Raw genomic sequence first — 18,834 nt, 5'->3', positions numbered from 1 at the left:
ACCTGACACAGTTATGATTATACTTTCCATCATCCTAAGCTAAGCAACTATCCTGGCTGCAGTTTCTTCTTTGTACTTCTTTCTCTGGGGAAGGGAAGAGATGTAAAACTGCAACTGATATGAACAAGTATCAGAACATGAGTTTATCCTGATAGAAAACTGATCTTTAGAGTTGTCATGTTCAAAATTAAATAACTGTGGCTTTTTAAAAATCATTTTAGATGTATCAAGATGCAGAATCTAAGCAGGTGCTGCTAGAATGGATGAAAGAGAGACAGGAAATAAGGTGATTCTTGGTCTATCTTGATCATGGTTTGTTTTTCCTTTGTGTAATATTGCAAACCCAAATATGTGTCTTGGTTAAATAGCACACTAATACGAATATTTAGTGCAGAACTGATTGTGACTGGCAAAACATTTTCACATTGTAGAAATTCTGTTGTCCCCAATGTTAGATGCTTCCTCTTTAAACCAACCACAGTTTGCTTTCTCACTTCTGGATAGGGTTGGAGGGGTACAACTGGCTTCCTTAGAGGTTGATGAAGCTGCTGAACAGTGTTGGGCACACCTCATCTGTCCTTCGGTTGCCCGACCCCTCCAAAGACCTTAAAGGGTGCTAGACAAACTCTAACTTGTTTAAAAAGAGGATGGCGGTGCTCTTTTAAATTGACGAATTTACTCTCTAAAGCATAGGAGTTCTGAATGGGTAATACCAGTGCAAATTGTCTTCTCTTTCCCCCAGGGTTTCATTTGTTCTTCCATAATACCAAATTCTTTCCTTTCAGGTCCCTTACAAAGAACCTGTTTAACCCACAGTTTGGAAGCATCTTTCGAACCTTCCACAATCCAACTTACTTTTCTCGAAGACTGATTCGCTTCTCTGACATCTACATGGCGTCCATCAGTTGTCTGCTGAATTATGATCTGAATTTCACCTTTTACCCTCGTCGAACCCCTCTGCAGCACGAAGCTCCCCTCTGGATGGACCAGCTCTGTACTGGTTGTATGAAGACTCCATTCTTAGAGGAAATGGTGCATATCCGGTGAAAGGGGTGAGGAAATGTATGTTAAAGACATAGCTGTGATATGGTGGCTGTGTATGATGGGCCCAGCTGCTAAGTAATGGATTGCAACTTGGTTACTGTGTGACCATTGCAGTACTTTGCCTCCCAGCATGTCTAATTGAAGATATCTGAGATGAATGAATGGATGGATGGAAAGGCTATACAAATTATGTCTTTGAAGTGCTTCACTGATAAGGAATAATCAAGGCTGGATTAGAGGTTTTTTTGAGTGAGCCTTGTATTTTGTCCTTCTAAAGTAGTTCTTTCTATATGGAGATTCTGCTCAAACTGTTCAAATCTAGGCTTCAGGCTCTTGGGAAACATAAATATAAGCAACTGGTGTTTTCAGAACTTGAATATGTTACACAGCTGTATTTGGCCATACCTGCACAGGGGCTGTACATTTTAGATATACTTTAGCTGTGATAATACTAGTAAATGGAATGGATTGGATCCAAAACAATTGTCTTGCCAGTGGGAGGTTGCCACTTGCAGAATGGGACTTCCCTGTCATCTCCTCCCTCCAAATCTGCTCTGGAGCGAGGCTGCAGGGGAGAGAGGAGGATGGGGAAGTCCCATTCCACAAGCGGTATCCTTCTATTGGCAGGACAAGAGCTCTGGATCCAACCCAATATAAATTTGTTCACCCTTTAGTAGGAATACCTACAAAGCTATGTTTGTCAACCAAGAGCAGTTTTGCTACATTAACTAGAATTGTTGTAAAAGTAATAGCAACTATTTTTCAGTCAACTCTCAATGGGTTTGATAAACAATTACATTATAAATTTGAAGGTGCTGAGTTGTGTATTTTTAAAGAACTGAGCATGGTACAATAAAGAGCAAATAACATATTTGTATGTAAAACCGATTTACTAAGTTGATCTTATTCTCAGCGTGCTTGGCCGTTGTTTGCCATGCTGAGCTTCAGACTTCATAGATTGATGGCTGCTTCTCAGAGCTTTGTGACACATCTAACTAGGCAGGATGCATTTCTGGTAGGGTGTGGGCTGATTCTCATTCTGCCACTGGATTATACTGGACTCATAGGAGAATGTATGGACTGTCTTCATTGAAAAGCACTGTTCGATGTAGCGTTAGCTTTGTAATGGCGTATTTACAAATGCAAGCCATCGCTTCATGTTGCACTTACCAAGTGATGTGTATACATGTGTAAATCAGCCTTATCAATACACAATGGTGAAAAAGATTTTAGAAATATATGGAATGGTATAGATGCAGCTTGGACTATAAGGAAGGCCGAGTGCCGAAGAATGGATGCTTTCGAACTGTGGTGCTGGAGAAGACTCTTATGATTCCCCCGGACTGCAAGAAGGTCAAATCAGTCCATCCTAAAGGAAATCAACCCTGACTGCTCATTGGAAGGACAGATACTGAAGCTGAAGTGCAAATATTCTGGCCACCTAATGCGAAGAGAAAACTCTCTGGAAACGACCCTGATGCTGGGAAAGACTGAAGGCAAAAGGAGAAGGGGACGGCAGAGGATGAGATGGCTAGATAGCATCACCGATGCAATGAATATGAACTTGCGCACGCTCCGGGAGAGAGCGCAGGACAGGAAGGCCTGGCGTGCTATGGTCCATGGGGTCACGAAGAGTCGGACACGACTGAACAACAACAACAACAACAACAATAGATGCAGCTTAAGAAATTTCAGCTGAAGCTGCATTTCCATAGTTATCTTAAGCATGTAAGAACAAATAGATAAATGTCACTTTGTAACCTGATATATTAATGAAGGGCACGATCCATGCCCCAGCCCTTGTGTGGACAGAGAGATTGTCCTTTCTGCAGCTGTGGCCCTGGTACATTTTCCTTTCCACCAGATGCAGTCTTGGCCTCTTTCAGCAACAGGTGGAGCTGCCATTGAAAGGCTGCTCAGAGGCTTCAGCTAGTACAAAAACAGCAGCTTCCCAGCAATGGTGAATCATCAAGTCCACAGTAATCAGTGCTCCCATGTTTGCACTGACTTATTGTCTTCTGACCTCAGTTCCAGATGTTAGTTCTTACTATAAAAGGCTTGCATCGTAGACCTGACCTAGCTTTGGCACTGCCCTTTTCTTTCTGTGCTTGATAATGAGCTGAGAGTACTCACTTAATACCATCTTTGCACTTTGTTCAAGCATCAAGAACACAAGAAAGACTGTTCAGTCATGCACAGTAGTTATGGAATTCCCTTCTCTTGTAGACGTGCTAAACTTCATTTGGGTTGCCTTTAGGCATCTCCTCATGTATATAAGGTTAAACTGGGGGAAGTTTTTAAGTTTTCAATCTGATTGCATTCTATTATGGTTTTTAATGCTGCTTTAGTCACTTATACAATGCAAAGTATGACTATAAATTAAATAATGAGTAAATTAAGTTGCTGTAACTGATTCCAGTGCCATTGAAGTCCTTATCAAGAACCTTATTTTATCATGCTTAGCAGTACAAAACCATTCAAAGATGAACAATGCATCTATTACTATATACATGGTAAATAAGTTGAAGAAAACTTGAACATGCTAATAAGAAGTCTTACTGCCAGATTATAGAACTTACTGTCACTGTCATTTGAGATTTATGACAGGGTCACACTAACTGCTGCTTCTGAATAATCCACAACATGTTAAGACTAGGAAACCATATGTTGTATACTGTATCTTTCATTGTTTTCCTTTAGAGATGTATTCTAGAATTCTACCTATTAGTCAAAAACACTGAATTTTATTTTAAAATGTGTTCGGGTAAGTGAAATTGTACCCAACTGAAGCAACACCATGTTTCTGAAGTAGTATTAGTTAACTATCCATTAGCCATAATAAGAACTTTAGATGTGACAAAACAGTAACTTTATCAATCTTAGAAATGTACGCCTAAAATACCTACCGTCATTTAAAGTGTTCTGTTGCTTAAGCGGTCAGTTGTATTCACCTTGTAGGGCACATACAGTCCATATAGTGAATAGCGCTGACAGCTTGATTGCCTACGGATGTTGTCGGTTATTCGTCTGCTAGAGTTGCTCAACACTCGCTCCCCCTTCCCTTCCCCTTTAGAGGCCTCTGAGGCCCTCCTCAAGCAAGAAGAGCTTTGACTCAGATTATCATTTTGTAGAAAAGCACCGTCTACACCAACACCCATGCCTGTTTTACCATAGCCACACATGCATTGGAAAGCTAGAGCCAAGTGTGAAAGAGACATGTGTGTGCTCATTGGACACAATGAGTCTATATACCAGTGGCTTTCCTGCGGAGAAGGGATGTTATTAATGTAGGAAAAGGTCATGCGAAGTTGCTTGGCAGGGTAGTGTGCCTCTAGAACCATCTATGAAGATACCCTGCTCCCTGGGAACAGTTTCTTCTGTTTGCCCATGTACATGAGGTGCGTCACTCTCACACCACTTTTAAATCCAGATCTCTCCCCAAGTGGACACTGAGTACAGAAGGTGTACATGCATCTATAATGATGTGGAGCCAAAGGGGCATGAGAGGCGAATGTGGAAGCAGGGAGACAAGACTGGGCAGCGGACTATAGACTATAGCATAGACTAAAGGACACTGCCTATCAGATGCCATGAGATAAGAGGACTGGGTAGTGCACAGGGCATTTGTAGAAGGATGCCACTGAACTATACTATACAATTATTTCTTGGCAACTGTCCAATTCCTTTGCAAAAAATGTGGCCCTAAGCCTGCATCTGCCAATGTAAGCTGAAGGCAGGGAGCATTTGTAGGGAAGAACTGTTGGGTAGCAGAGTGTGCTTAACTCTTCCCATGCTGGCTGCTGCTCACCTGTAAGCCCCTGAAGGCAGTTTTCTTCCCCTCCCAATGGGGCTTATTCCTAGAGCCCAGCTAGCATGAAATAGGTTTTAAATGGGTTGCGGGGGGGGGGGGGATTTGCTGACGAGAAGCTGTAGGCAAGAAAAATGTTGAGCAACTACCCTGCCCCACCTCTACATTAGCATTATAAGCCAAACATGGAATAGGGAAGCCCATGTTTGCCCATGTTTGCCCATGTAGTTCTACCCCAAGAGAAAGTAGCTGTCTCACGATTTAAACTAAAGAATGTGTTTTTTTCTTTATTCCTTAAAGTTATCATTCCAGAGATTCTAAGTGCACTTAGAGTGAACAAGACTTGATGTCATCTCATTCTCCTTTTAAAACAGGTAATTTTAGATGTGCCAAGTTTATGTTGCACAGAAGTGATCAAATAAAGTGACTGCACATTATAATTATTCCTGGCATGTAAAACCATCTTTGGCCTAGCTTTCAAACATCAGATGAAATGGTACATTGCTAAAAAAAAAAAAAAAAAGAAGCATCTGGGGTTAAACTGCCAGTTTCCCTATAACTTTTGGCTAGAAATTTATATTAAACTAAAATGTTATTGAATAGCTGTAAAGTTGATTGTGTTTTCAATTTGATATTATTGAGATGCCAATTAGCATCTGTCCTCCAGATGTTCTAGACTACAACTCCTATCAGCCTCAGCTAGCATAGCCAATAGTCAGGGATGATTGGAGTTGTAGTCCAAAACATCTGGAGGGCACCAGGCTGCCAACCCATGTGCTGAACTGTCCATTAGGTTGATTGTATTCTACAGTATAGATATTGTTAGATTATTGTGGCAAACTTGGTTTAAGCAGTACTTTCCCCCACAAATCTACACTCTGATCTACTCTAACAGTTCTCTTGTATCATCTTTGAACCCAAACTAAGTTTTTTTATCACAGGGTGCACATATAGCATTATTCTCTTTCCTTTATAAGTAGGCTGCTCGATACAACAGATGGCTTGGAAAGTGAAAATTTTGGAGAATTGGAATAATGATTTGGTAAGAATTTCTCAGAACTTGGCACAAAAGTTAATTATGGTTCACAAGTGTGTTCACAAAAGAAACTCTTGTCCTGTGTGTGTCTGTTCCATCACAGTGAGCAGCCATTCATACTTAGACTACTACAGGGTGTTTAATAAACACGTTACACAGGATGTGTGATGTTTGTTCTAAGTGTCATTGAAACTGTAGAATGTTGCTTCTGTTGTCTGTTGCTGTGCAAAACACAGTTTACTACTTTTACAAAAATAATAAAGTATTTCACTATGGAATAATGCTTTCCACTTAACATTAGTGTCTTGCAGTCTTTTGTTACTGGGAGTGGAAAGAGGACTGCTTAACCATAAAGTAGAACACAGATTACCAATGTTAAGTATCCTTACTGGTTGATAGTCTGTTGAATTAAGCATACTTACCTACTGGTTCAGAATACCAGAAGCTCAATTAAGGTTGATGAGACTTGCTTGTTCTTTATCTTTTACAAACATCTGCTGTTCTCAAAACAGTACATATAATCCAGTAGGATTATAAACCATAATACACCTATGGTTTACAGGTAGTAGCATTATTTCAAACTGTCTTTTCACTAACATCTTTCAAAGTATCAACAGAAGGCTCAATAATGCAGTTTGAGTAAAATCCAACTGTCCATCTCTGAACTAAGATTTTATTACCCCACTGAAGATTCCCCACATTATCCACAGACCAAACACATTCACGAGTCAATATATTCCCTAAGTATAAATTTGAACTTTCATGGGCAGGGTCCAAAGGAACCTGTGCATGCAATGTGAGTTTTCAGGCCCCTTCCCTTCCTATTGCAGCGCCACCCTAAAAAGCCACTCCTGAAGATCAGAGAATCCTTCAAAGGGGCATCCAACACAACATAAGGTATATTCAGAACAGAAAATTGGCCAAGTCCTCATATGCATGCTAGTGCAAAGGGCTCTTTGGGTCCTGATTCCCTGCTCATGACTTTTAAAAGGAGGAATGGAACTGAGGTATCTTTAAGCTTTTATAAGAAACCCAGAAGTCGCTTGTTAATTTGTCCCCATTGCACAGGCAGGCGAGACATCTTAGAGGTCCATAACTATCAAGTTCACATTCTGTTCCTTCTGAACAGCAAAGCTTCTGGAAAAATGTTTCTTGTTTATGTTGCAGTATATAGATGTGCTTTAATACCCAATAATTCCATGAGTGTCTGAAAAATCTTCTCCATTAAGAGGGTCCTGAAATCAAGGTACAAACATACATAAGGCCAGTTTATTTAAAAGAGTTCTTCTACCACTGTATTGTAGTACAGACAAGCCAGTCATGACAATGTGTTGGATCCAATCCTGGCCATCCACCAGTGGAACACATTTTCCCTCCCCCCAGCAGCACCCCCCAAATCTGCTCCAGAGGGTTGGAGGACCCTCCGAAGCAGATTTGGGGGCCATGCGAGGGCTTCACTGGGAGGGGAGAAAGGGGAAGTCCCATTGTATGAGTGGGAGTTTGCTCACACAACATTGGATTTAACCCATTGTATTAATTGTGCAAATTCTGCACACTAGCAGAGATGCCACATGGAATATGCAATGCCTATGTGTAGATGCTGCGTATGTATCAACTGCTTTATCAGTAAGAACCTTTTAAACATTTATGTATGGAGCAAGCAAGCACTCCCGAGGGCCTTCTGCTTGTGGGCAGCCTTAACGGAACCATTTTAGATCTTTTACTGAAGATCATCCAATAGTCTTGTGCCAAGAAATTGTTGCCAGTCCAGTTTAGTGACCTTCTTTAAGGTTAATGGAAAAGTAATATTAGAGTCTGTTTGCTGGAAGACCTGTCTGTTCTGTTTTCAGTTTAAGGACTTGAAAGAACAGAAATAACACGTTTTGATTATTGGTTAATAATTGTTTGTTAAATGTAAAGGGAGGGAGCCTGCAGTTGTTACTAATGTGTGTTTCTCCCCTTTAAAAATAAAAAGATTAAAAAAATTACTATGAAATGCTACTGAACAAGTGTTTTGAATTTTGAGCTAAAGGAAGCAATTAGTCATTTGTATTTCAAGTTGGTTGAAAACTGCTGTAATTCTGAGTCAGTGGGAAAAAATGATTCCAGCCTCACCCAGTCGCCTGAGAAGTGGCTGCCTATTAGCTACTGGGCCAAGTTTAAGGTTCTAGTGCTACTGTACAAAGCCCTAAACAACTTGACCAGGATACCTGACAGAGGGCCTTCTCCCTTACCAACCTACCTGGTCACTGAGGTCATCAGAGGGCATGCTCCTGATGGTTCCACATGAACCTATGGCCCAACTGAGTCCACCGGGAGAAGAGCCTTCGGTGTGGTGGCCCCTTTCCTATGGAATTCCCTGCCTTTGGAAGTCAGGCAGGCGCCAAAAGTTGGGTTGCTTCCGGTGCCTTCTGAAAGCATTGTTATTTGAGGAAGCCTTCCTTGAGTGATGGGCCGCAGTTTTATCAGAACTCTGTTTCTTTTTTAAAATAGTTATTATTTTAACATGGTGTTTTTATTCTTTTATCCTATCTGCTGTTCACCGCTCTAAAATCTTTTGGATGTGGAGCAGTATTCAAATAGAAATAAATGGACTCTATTCAAAGAAGAAAGAGATTAACAAAGAATACCTTAAAAGGGATTAACGAGGACAGCCAGTGTTGAGCAGTGGTTAGAGCATTGGGCGGGAACTCGAGAGATCCAGGTTCTAGTCCCCACTCAGCCATTAAACTGACTCACTGGGTGACTCTAGGCCACTTACTGACCCTCAGCCTAACCTACCTCACAGAGATGTGAGAAAATGGAGAGACTGATGTAAACTGCCCTGGGTTCCTTGCAAGAGGAAGAAAGGCGGGATAAAAATGTTATAATAAATCAATGAACTAGTTTTGAGTACATGATAACAAAAGGCATAATAGGCTGACATTTGAAAAATCCCTGGCTTCCTAAGTTTTAATGGAACTCAGCCCCACTTTGCACAAATATTTCAACAAAATATGACGATCAGCTGTCTTACCTCAAATGGTTCATACAGTGAAGTGTCTGCTCCATAAATGGGATTGGGAATGGACACCAAGTGCGGGTTCCTTTCCTCCCAGGGAGAAGGTTCTTCGTCCTCCAGCTCAGCCTATAGGCAAAGAGAGATTAAGCGTGTCTTTGCCCTTGAAATGGCAGAGCTGATTAATCAATCCAAACGGGGCAAAATTTTACTGACAACAGTTCTTTCTATAACTTTAGTAAATTAGTACTTATATAGTGCTATTTCCTACAAATACTTATCTCAGCAACCCTGTGGGTATCCCTCTATTACAGATGGAGGGCTGGGAGAAGGTGGCTGGCCTAAGTGAGTTCATGGCCAAGCTGAGATTTCAGCTGGGGACTTTCAGCTCATTGAGTTGACCACTATACTATTGCGTGTGTTGTTGTTCAGTCGTGTCCGACTCTTCGTGACCCCATGGACCATAGCACGCCAGGCCTTCCTGTCCTGCGCTCTCTCCCAGAGCGTGCTCAAGTTCATATTCATTGCATCCGTGATGCTATCTAGCCATCTCATCCTCTGCCGTCCCCTTCTCCTTTTGCCTTCTGTCTTTCCCAGCATCAGGGTCTTTTCCAGGGAGTTTTCTCTTCGCATTAGGTGGCCAAAATATTGGAGCTTCAGCTTCATTATCTGTCCTTCCAATGAGCACTCAGGGTACACTATTGCGTGTACATTAAGCGAAAATGTGAGCTGGACAAAATGATGTGAGGAACCTGTGGCCCTCCAGATGTTGTTGGATTACACCTTCAATCATCCCTGACCATTGGCCATGCTGTCTGGGGCTGATAGGAGTTGGATTAAATTTTATCCACCATTTTACTGAAAAAAAAAAATCTTGTTGCCTAAAGTAGTTTCTAAACTATTCTAAGATAATTTAATGGGCATTCTGTCCTAAATTTCCTAATTCTGACTAGCACTTCTCTTGACTACTCTATCGTTAATTACACAGCAGTGTAAATGAAAATTTCTCAGTGTTCTGTCATAGGTCTTCCTTTCCAGAGTCCATGGTTTTGATGTAATTAGCCACCTTAAGCAGACTTTGGGGAGGAGAAACATCATGCTCAGCTTTTTCTCCCCACCCCATGGACTTTGTGACATTACGACTGGCATTACTATACTGTGTTGTCATTGTTTTCTTATGGACCACAATGGCTACCTACAATTAGACTGCAATATTAGTTGAATACTCTAGTGCAGACTCCCACAACCAGGGCTCAGTTTCCATGGAAATGGTATGGGAAGCGCTTTCTGGTTATATCCAGATTTTCATGAAATCGGTTTAGCCTGCCAGTGGCACATGAAGCAAGAAAAGTGGAGTATATACTACCCAAAAACCTGCTTTCACAGGTCATACTGCATTTGGAACCACCTTGCTTTGGGGTTGGGTGGGCAGAGTCCCACCAGTAGAACGGAATATCATCAACCAGGTAGGTGCTGCTCAGAAAATGGGAGAGGCTTGTTCCCTGCCACTGCCCATGCTCCCATGCTCAGGGAAGCTTAATGGAAGAGATAAATTATGTCCCTATACTTTACTCCACACCTCTCCCCTCACGTCTACCATTTGTCTTTGTAAGTATGCTCAGCTTCTAGAATGGTTACATTGATAGGAAGCTGTGCACTGCATAGTGGAAAGTAAAAAACAGTGGAGAAGTGCCCTATATCAAAAGCACACCACTGCGGAGTAGCAAGAGAGTGAAACAGCGCTATTGTGAAACAGTGCTACTGCAAAATAGTGCTACTGTGATATAGTGCAATGTAAAAATAAACAGAAGAGAAGGAAGGGGAGCACCAGTAGTGAAAGGGTGAAATAGTGCTACAGCAAATTAGTGCTAACTGGTGGGAAAATAACCCTAAGTCTGTGTCCAAAAAGCGCACTACTGCCAATGGTGGAAAAAAAGGAATGGGGGGAAAAAAGGATGGCCCCACCCCTTGACCAGGTCACACAGGCACCCCTAGGCACACCCAGCATGCAGGATTTAATTTGGGGGAATGAGGCACACTGCAGTGGAACCGCATGTGAGCCACATTTAAGGAAAAAAGATGCAGTAAAACGACTTTCCAAAAATGCACCTTTTTCAGGGGAAAGCTGTGGGGCTGCTGCAGAGTGGCGACAATGACATGTGTCACAAACAACCCTGATGTGTTCTCGCTGTGCACTAAATCACCCATGTAGATTGGGCCCTGATGTCCTCCAGATGTGCTGAATTAGAACTTCCACCACCCCACCCAGTGTGCTAGACTACAAATCCCCGCCAGCATAGCCAATAGCCACACTAACTGCGGGTGATGGGAGTTGTAGTCCAACACATCTGGAGGATGCCAGGTTGGGGAAGGCTGTACTAGTGTAACTGTTTCAAATGTGATGTTTGTGATGAGATGCAATATTGCACATTCCTGTGAACAGATATCATAAGAACATAAGAAGAGCCCTGCTAGATCAGACCAAGGGTCCACCTAGTCCAGCATTCTGTTCACATAGTGGCCAACCAAGTGTCGACTGGGAACCCACAAGCAGGGCATGAGCACAGCACCTCCCTCCCACGCATGTTCCCCAGCAACTGGTGTACTGCCTCTGGTACTGGAGGTACAACATAGCCATCAAGACTAGTAGCCATTGATAGCCTTTTCCTCCAGGAATTTGCATAACCCCCTTTTGAAGCCATCCAAATGTGGCCATCACTACTTCCTGTGGTTGTTGTTGTTCAGTCGTGTCTGACTCTTCGTGACCCCACAGTCCATAGCATGCCAGGCCTTCCTGTCCTGCGCTGTCTCCCGGAGTGTGCTCAAGTTCATTGCATCGGTGATGCTATCTAGCCATCTCATCCTCTGCCATCCCCTTCTCCTTTTGCCTTCAGTCTTTCCCAGCATCAGGGTCTTTTCCAGAGAGTTTTCTCTTCGCATTAGGTGGCCAAAATATTTGAGCTTCAGCTTCAGGATCTGTCCTTCCAAGGAGCACTCAGGGTTGATTTCCTTTAGGGTTGACTGATTTGACATCCTTGCAGTCCAGGGGACTCGTAAGAGTCTTCTCCAGCACCACAGTTCAAAAGCATCAATTCTTCGGCGCTCAGCCTTCCTTATAGTCCAGCTCTCACAGCCATACGTTACTACTGGGAAAACCATAGCTTTGATTAGACAGACCTTTGTCGGCAAGGTGATGTCTCTGCTTCTTACTATGCTGTCTAGGTTTGCCATAGCTTTCCTCCCAAGGAGCAAGCGTCTTTTAATTTCATGGCTACAATCACCGTCTGCGGTGATCTTGGAGCCCAAGAAAGTAAAATCTGTCACTGCTTCCATTTCTTCCCCTTCTATATGCCAGGAAGTGATGGGGCCAGATGCCATGATCTTAGTTTTTTTAATGTTGAGTTTCAAACCAGCTTTTGCACTCTCCTCTTTCACCCTCAGCAAGAGGCTCTTGAGATCCTCTTCGCTTTCTGCCATTAGGGTGGTATCGTCTGCATATCGGAGGTTGTTGATCATTCTCCCGGCAATCTTAATTCCGACCTGTCATTCATCCAACCCGGCGTTTCTCATGATGTACTCTGCATATAAGTTAAATAAGCAGGGCGACAATATGCAGCCTTGTCGTACTCCTTTCCCAATTTTGAACCACTCGGTTGTTCCATGTCTGGTTCTTACTGTTGCTTCTTGACCCTCGTACAGGTTTCTCAGGAGACAGGTAAGGTGGTCTGGTACTCCCATCACTTTAAGAATTTGCCACATTTTGTTGTGATCCACACAATCAAAGGCTTTAGTGTAGTCAATGAAGCAGAAATAGACGTTTTTCGGGAATTCTCTTGCTTTCGCCATGATCCAGCGAATGTTGGCGATTTGATCTCTAGTTCCTCTGCCTCTTCGAAACCCAGCTTGTACTTCCGGTAGTTCTCGGTTCGCATACTGCTGAAGCCTAGCTTGTAGGATTTTGAGCATCACCTTGCTGGCATGTGAAATGAGCGCAATTGTGCGGTAGTTTGAACACTCTTTGGCGTTGCCCTTCTTTGGAATTGGAATGTAAACTGACCTTTTCCAGTCTTGCGGCCATTGTTGAGTGTTCCAAATTTGTTGGCATATTGAATGCAGCACTTTCACAGCATCATCTTTTAGGATTTTAAATAGCTCAGCTGGAAGACTGTCATCTCCGCTAGCTTTGTTGTTACTAATGCTTCCTAAGGCCCACTTGACTTCACTCTCGAGGATGTCCGGCTCAAGTTCAGTGACGGCACTATCATGGCTATCAAGGACATTCAGATCTTTCCTGTATAGTTCTTCTGTGTATTCTTGCCACCTCTTCTTAATCTCATCTGCTTCTGTTAGGTCCCTGCCTTCTTTGTCCTTTATCATGCCCGTCTTTGCACAAAACATTCCCTTGAGATCTCCAATTTTCTTGAAGAGATCTCTAGTCTTTCCCATTCTGTTGTTTTCCTCGATTTCTTTGCATTGTTCATTTAAGAAGGCCTTCTTGTCTCTCCTTGCGATTCTCTGGAACTCTGCATTCAGTTGGATATATCTTCCCCTTTCTCCCTTGCTTTTCACTTCCCTTCTTTCCTCAGCTACTTCTAAAGCCTCCTCAGACAGCCACTTGGCTTTCTTGCATTTCTTTTTCTTTGGGATGGATTGAGTTGCTGCCTCCTGAACAATGTTACGGACCTCCGTCCATAGTTCCTCAGGCACTCTGTCTATCAGGTCTAATCCCTGAAATCTATTCCTCACCTCCACTGTATATTCATCAGGGATATGATTTAGGTCATACCTGAATGGTTTAGTGGTTTTCCCTACGTTCTTCAATTTCAGCTGAAATTTTGCAAGAAGCAGCTCATGATCTGAGCCACAGTCAGCTCCAGGTCTTGTTTTGACTGACTGTATAGAGCTTCTCCATCTTTGGCTGCAAAGGACATAATCAATCTGATTTCGATATTGACCATCTGGTGATGCCCATGTGTAGAGTCGCCTCTTGTGCTGTTGGAAAAGAGTGTTTGCTATGATCAGTGTGTTCTCTTGGCAAAACTCTATTAGCTTTTGTCCTGCTTCATTTTGTACACCAAGGCCATTCCCCTGTTATCCTGGTGATTTCTTGACTTCCTGCTTTAGCATTCCAATCCCCTATGATGAAGAGGACATCTTTTTTTGGTGTTAGTTCTAGAAGGTGTTGTAGGTCTTCATAGAACCGATCAACCTCAGCTTCTTCAGCATCAGTGGTTGGGGCATAGACTTGAATTACTGTAATGTTGAATGGTTTGCCTTGGATTCGTACTGATAGCATTCTATCGTTTTTAAGATTGTACCCCAGTACTGCTTTTCCCACCCTTTTGTTGACTATGAGTGCTACTCCATTTCTTCTAAGGGATTCCTGTGGTAGCGTTACTATGGTAACTCCATAGTTTCATTGTTCACATTCACAAAGTTCACATTCTTGCTGTGGTAGCGAACTCCATAGTTTATGTGCTGTGTGAAGAAGTACTTCCTTTTATCTGTCCTGAATCTCCCACCAGTCACCTTCATGGGATGACCCTGGGTTCTAGTATTTTGAGAGAGGGAGAAAAATGTCTCCCTATCCACATTCTCCACACCATGTATAATTTTGTAGACCTCTATTTTGTCTCTCTTTACCCTCCTTTTTCCCAAGTAAACAATCCCAGCTTCTCTCATAGGGGAGATGCTCCAGCCCCTTGATCATTTTAGTTGCCCTTTTCTGAACCTTTTCCAGCTCTACAATATCTTTTTTAGGTGTGGTGACCAGAATTGTACACAGTATTCCAAGTGTGGTCGCACCATAGATTTGTATAGGGGCAGTATGATACTGGCAGTTTTATTCTCAATCCCTTTTCTAATTATGCCTAAAGTGGGGTTTGCCTTTTTTACAGTGGCCGCACACTGGGTTGACATCTTTATTGAGCTGTCCACCACAACCCCAAGATCTCTTTCCTGGTCAGTCACCACTAGCTCAGACCACATCAGGCTATACTTGAAGTTGGGATATTTTGCCCCAATGTGCATGTCAGGGTGGACACTGAGCCCATAGAATCCCAGAGTAGTTCTGATTTGGAGGAAGAGCAGTCGCTCCTGGGAGAGGAGCGCGCCCCTTTTTCCCAGGGCCCGCAGCTGACAGTTTCCTCCCACCCACATTCCTAGATTAGAAAGCAGTCCAGGGAGTGACCCAGCACTGATAGCAGACTGGTTGGATGCGCGGCGCAGACGCAGAGAGCGGCGCCAAATGGAGAGCGCGGAAAGGAGGCGTAGCGCCCGGTTGGCGCTCAAAGACCGGTTGCGCCCATAGGATCCAAGGGAAAAGGGGAGGGATTCTCCCTAGTCCTTATATTCAGGGGTCTGCCAGTAATTGCTTTTCAAACGGGGACCAACTGTTCTAACTTAGGGCATAGAGATGCTGCTGCTCAGATCTAGTTGCTACCTGTAGAGCTGTCAAGTTGTAAAAGAAGAATAAAGCTTTGAAAAGAATCCCTTTGTCTGTGTCTGGACTTGGCTACTGGATTAGACTGAGAGCCCTCCAAGGAGCCCTTGACAGTGCATCACTTTACACTTGCTTACACTGAACCACATTTGCCATTTAGATGCCCATTCTCCCAGTTTGGAGAGATCCTTTTGGAGCTCTTCACAATCCCTTTTTGTTTTAACCACCCTAAGTAATTTGGTGTCATCGGCAAACTTGGCCACCTCACCGCTCACTCCTAATTCCAGATCATTTATGAACAGGTTGAAAAGCATTGGTCCTAATACAGATCCCTATTTGTTGTTGTTTATTCGGTCAGTCGCTTCCGACTCTTCATGACTTCATGGACCAGCCCACGCCAGAGCTTCCTGTTGGCCGTCACCACCCCCAGCTCCCCCAAGGTCGAGTCCGTCACCTCCAGAATATCATCCATCCACCTTGCCCTTGGTCGGCCCCTCTTCCTTTTGCCTTCCACTTTCCCTAGCATCAGCATCTTCTCCAGGGTATCCTGTCTTCTCATTATGTGGCCAAAGTACTTCAGTTTTGCCTTTAAGATCATTCCCTCAAGTGAGCAGTCTGGCTTTATTTCCTGGAGCATGGACTGGTTTGATCTTCTTGCAGTCCAAGGCACTCTCAGAATTTTCCTCCAGCACCACAGTTCAAAAGCATCTCTCTTCCTTCGCTTAGCCTTCCTTACGGTCCAGGTCTCGCAGCCATAGGTTACTACGGGGAATACCATTGCTTGAACTATGCGGACCTTTGTTGTCAGTGTGATGTCTCTGCTCTTCACTATTTTATCAAGATCTGTCATTGCTCTCCTCCCAAGAAGTAAACGTCTTCTGATTTCCTGGCTGCAGTCAGCGTCTGCAGTAATCTTTGCGCCTAGAAAAACAAAGTCTGTCACTGCCTCCACGTTTTCTCCCTCTATTTGCCAGTTATCAATCAAGCTGGTTGCCATAATCTTGGTTTTTTTGAGGTTTAACTGCAACCCAGCTTTTGCACTTTCTTCTTTCACCTTCGTCATGAGGTTCCTCAGCTCCTCCTTGCTTTCAGCCATTAAAGTGGTATCATCTGCATATCTGAGATTGTTAACGTTTCTTCCAGCGATTTTAACTCCAGCCTTGGCTTCATCAAGCCCAGCACATCACATGATGTGTTCTGCGTACAGGCTGAATAGGTAGGGTGAGAGTATACAACCCTGCTGTACTCCTTTCCCAATCTTAAACCAGTCTGTTGATCTGTGGTCTGTTCTTACCGTTGCTACTTGGTTGTTATACGGATTCCTCAGGAGGCAGACAAGATGATTTGGTATCCCCATACCACCAAGAACTTGCCACAATTTGTGATGATCCACACAGTCAAAGGCTTTAGAATAGTCAATAAAACAGAAATAGATGTTTTCTGAAACTCCCTGGCTTTCTCCATTATCCAGCGGATATTGGCAATTTGGTCTCTAGTTCCTCTGCCTTTTTGAAACCCAGCTTGTACATCTGGCAATTCTTGTTCCATGAATTGCTGGAGTCTACCTTGCAAGATCTTGAGCATTACCTTACTGGCATGTGAAATAAGTGCCACTGTTCGATAGTTTGAACATTCTTTGGTGCTTCCCTTTTTTGGTATGGGGATATAAATTGATTTTTTCCAATCTGCTGGCCATTCTTGTGTTTTCCAAATTTGCTGGCATATGGCATGCATCCCCTACTATTTACTTCCCTCCATTGAGAGAATTTACCATTTATTCCTACTCTCTGCTTTCTGTTCTTTAACCAGTTACTAATCCATAGGAGAATCTGTCCTCATATTCCATGACTGCTAAGTTTGCTCAGGAGTCCTTGGTGAGGGACTTTGTCAAAAGCCTTTTGGAAGTCCAAGTAAACAATGTCTACTGGATCAGCCCTGTCTACATGTTTATTGACACTCTCAAGGAACTCTAAAAGGTTAGTGAGATAGGACTTAGCTTTGCGGAAGCCGTGTTGATTCTTTTTCAGCAGGGCTTGGCCTTCTATATGCTTACTAATGTTATCTTTAATATCACATTGCAACAGTGGCAGATTCCCTCCTACCCACCCCCATATGACCTAAATCGAAGGGGGGAAATATGCCGGGGGCTTCGGACCAACAAATGAGATGAGTTGCCACTTTACAGAAACCTTTCCCTGTAAATATGTAATGAAAATACCTTAAAATAGCGAAACTGGAATCTTTGGTTCTTTCTTTTGAGGTAAAAGTAGGACGCTCCAGCAATAACTACACATAGCAGCACTATGGCAACAACAGCACCCACACTGATGGCTGCAGCAGCAGGTGATTTTACAGCATCCACAACCTGTAAAAAATGACGTTCTTGTACTCATATCGCTAAACGTTAGATCAGAGAGCTGCCATAACACATTTTAACCACCCCTGATCCAGACGCATTAAAAAAAAATACAAAAATTACCTTGGGGAATATTTTTCTACCCCAAGCTAAGCTCCAATGTAACCTGGGGTAGTAAAGTATCCCCAAACTAGAGCAAGGGAGTGGTGTTAGAAGAAGTCTATTTTCCTCTGGTGGTTTTGTTTGAAAAAAGCAATGGGACGTTTTTATCCCAATTGCAAAAATTAATAGATTTCTGGATGTATTTTGTCCCGGTCTCTTTTTGGTCTTTACACCCCCAAAAATCTCAGTAAGCACATAAAACTGCACCCATTTGGACACTTCACATTGGCTGAGAGAAAAATATCCCAAAGCAATGATTCTGTTGGTGGGGGGACGATGACATTTTTTTTGTCCCAGGTGCTTTTTGTGTACCTGAAAACTTTAGACAGAAAACAAAGACAGAAAACTTTAAATGGTAAGTGGCTGAAATTTGGGAACATACTTTACTATTGTGCAGGTGGCAATGTCCTAGAAGTACTACCCTGCAGTTCTATGTCTGTGTAGATCCTGCAGTGATAAGTGCACCTGGGTGTCAGTTTAATCCTAAAGATCTGGATCATAGAGGGACCATTTTCAAAAGCGCAATGCTGTTTTTATAGCAAATCTGCAATGTATATCGTAAGTATCATAATTATGCTGGTGATCGGTCACTTGCTGGTTCTCCGCCCCTGAAAACAGCAACCTGAGCAGGAGGCAAAATTATGTGCTCTCTCCCCAAAGCTGCAGAAAAGAGGAAATGAACAGGAAACAGCACCGGTCATGGGAAAATGCTCTTCACTCACTCTGACCCACCCCCCTGCAACCTTCCTTTTTGCCTTCTGCAGTCAAAATCATGTTGTATCTCAAAATATTCATACTGGTAGGGCAAGGGGGTAGGAATAGGTGTAGGTCAGAATATCTGCCAGGATTTGATTGTATGACCATCTCTGATTATTTGCTTTCACTTTGTTTTTGCTCACATGGGTTTGGATCCAAAGGTGCATTGTGCCAGTGGAAGGGCACTTCTGCTCGTGCAAGACAGACCCCCTCTCCACAATCCTGCAGTTCC

General features: G+C 43.0%; 2 protein-coding genes across 7 annotated transcripts in view; one reads left to right on the top strand and one right to left on the bottom strand.

The window, feature by feature from the left end:
• NT5DC2 (5'-nucleotidase domain containing 2) overlaps positions 1-6,180 on the top strand; it is a 53,617-nt gene extending 47,437 nt beyond the window's left edge. The window contains exons 13-16 of one of the 5 annotated variants that reach the window (XR_014788495.1): positions 222-286; positions 786-1,052; positions 5,153-5,226; positions 5,833-6,180. Coding sequence is in view for 3 of the 5 variants with exons in the window: in XM_084839741.1 (XP_084695867.1) it covers positions 222-286; positions 786-1,047 (327 nt within the window). In the remaining 2 variants the exon portion in view is untranslated. Of the gene's footprint in view, positions 1-221; positions 287-785; positions 5,379-5,832 lie in introns of those variants that run through there. The other 4 variants (XR_014788494.1, XM_084839741.1, XM_084839742.1 and 1 more) reach the window with 4 other exon arrangements.
• Positions 6,175-18,834, bottom strand: part of STAB1 (stabilin 1) — a 165,614-nt gene continuing 152,954 nt past the window's right edge. For both annotated transcript variants that reach the window (XM_084839737.1, XM_084839739.1), the window contains exons 67-69: positions 17,547-17,693; positions 8,905-9,015; positions 6,175-7,123 (exon numbers count right to left, since the gene is read on the bottom strand). In XM_084839737.1, the coding sequence (XP_084695863.1) occupies positions 7,070-7,123; positions 8,905-9,015; positions 17,547-17,693 (312 nt within the window). In that variant the 3' untranslated portion in view covers positions 6,175-7,069. The remainder of the gene's footprint in view (positions 7,124-8,904; positions 9,016-17,546; positions 17,694-18,834) is intronic.

The sequence above is a fragment of the Heloderma suspectum genome, chromosome 2 (genome assembly GCF_057233095.1).
Source record: "Heloderma suspectum isolate Gila_16-S chromosome 2, 16-S_ref, whole genome shotgun sequence".
Lineage (NCBI taxonomy): Eukaryota > Metazoa > Chordata > Lepidosauria > Squamata > Helodermatidae > Heloderma > Heloderma suspectum.
This window is presented reverse-complemented; position numbering and strand designations above follow the sequence as displayed.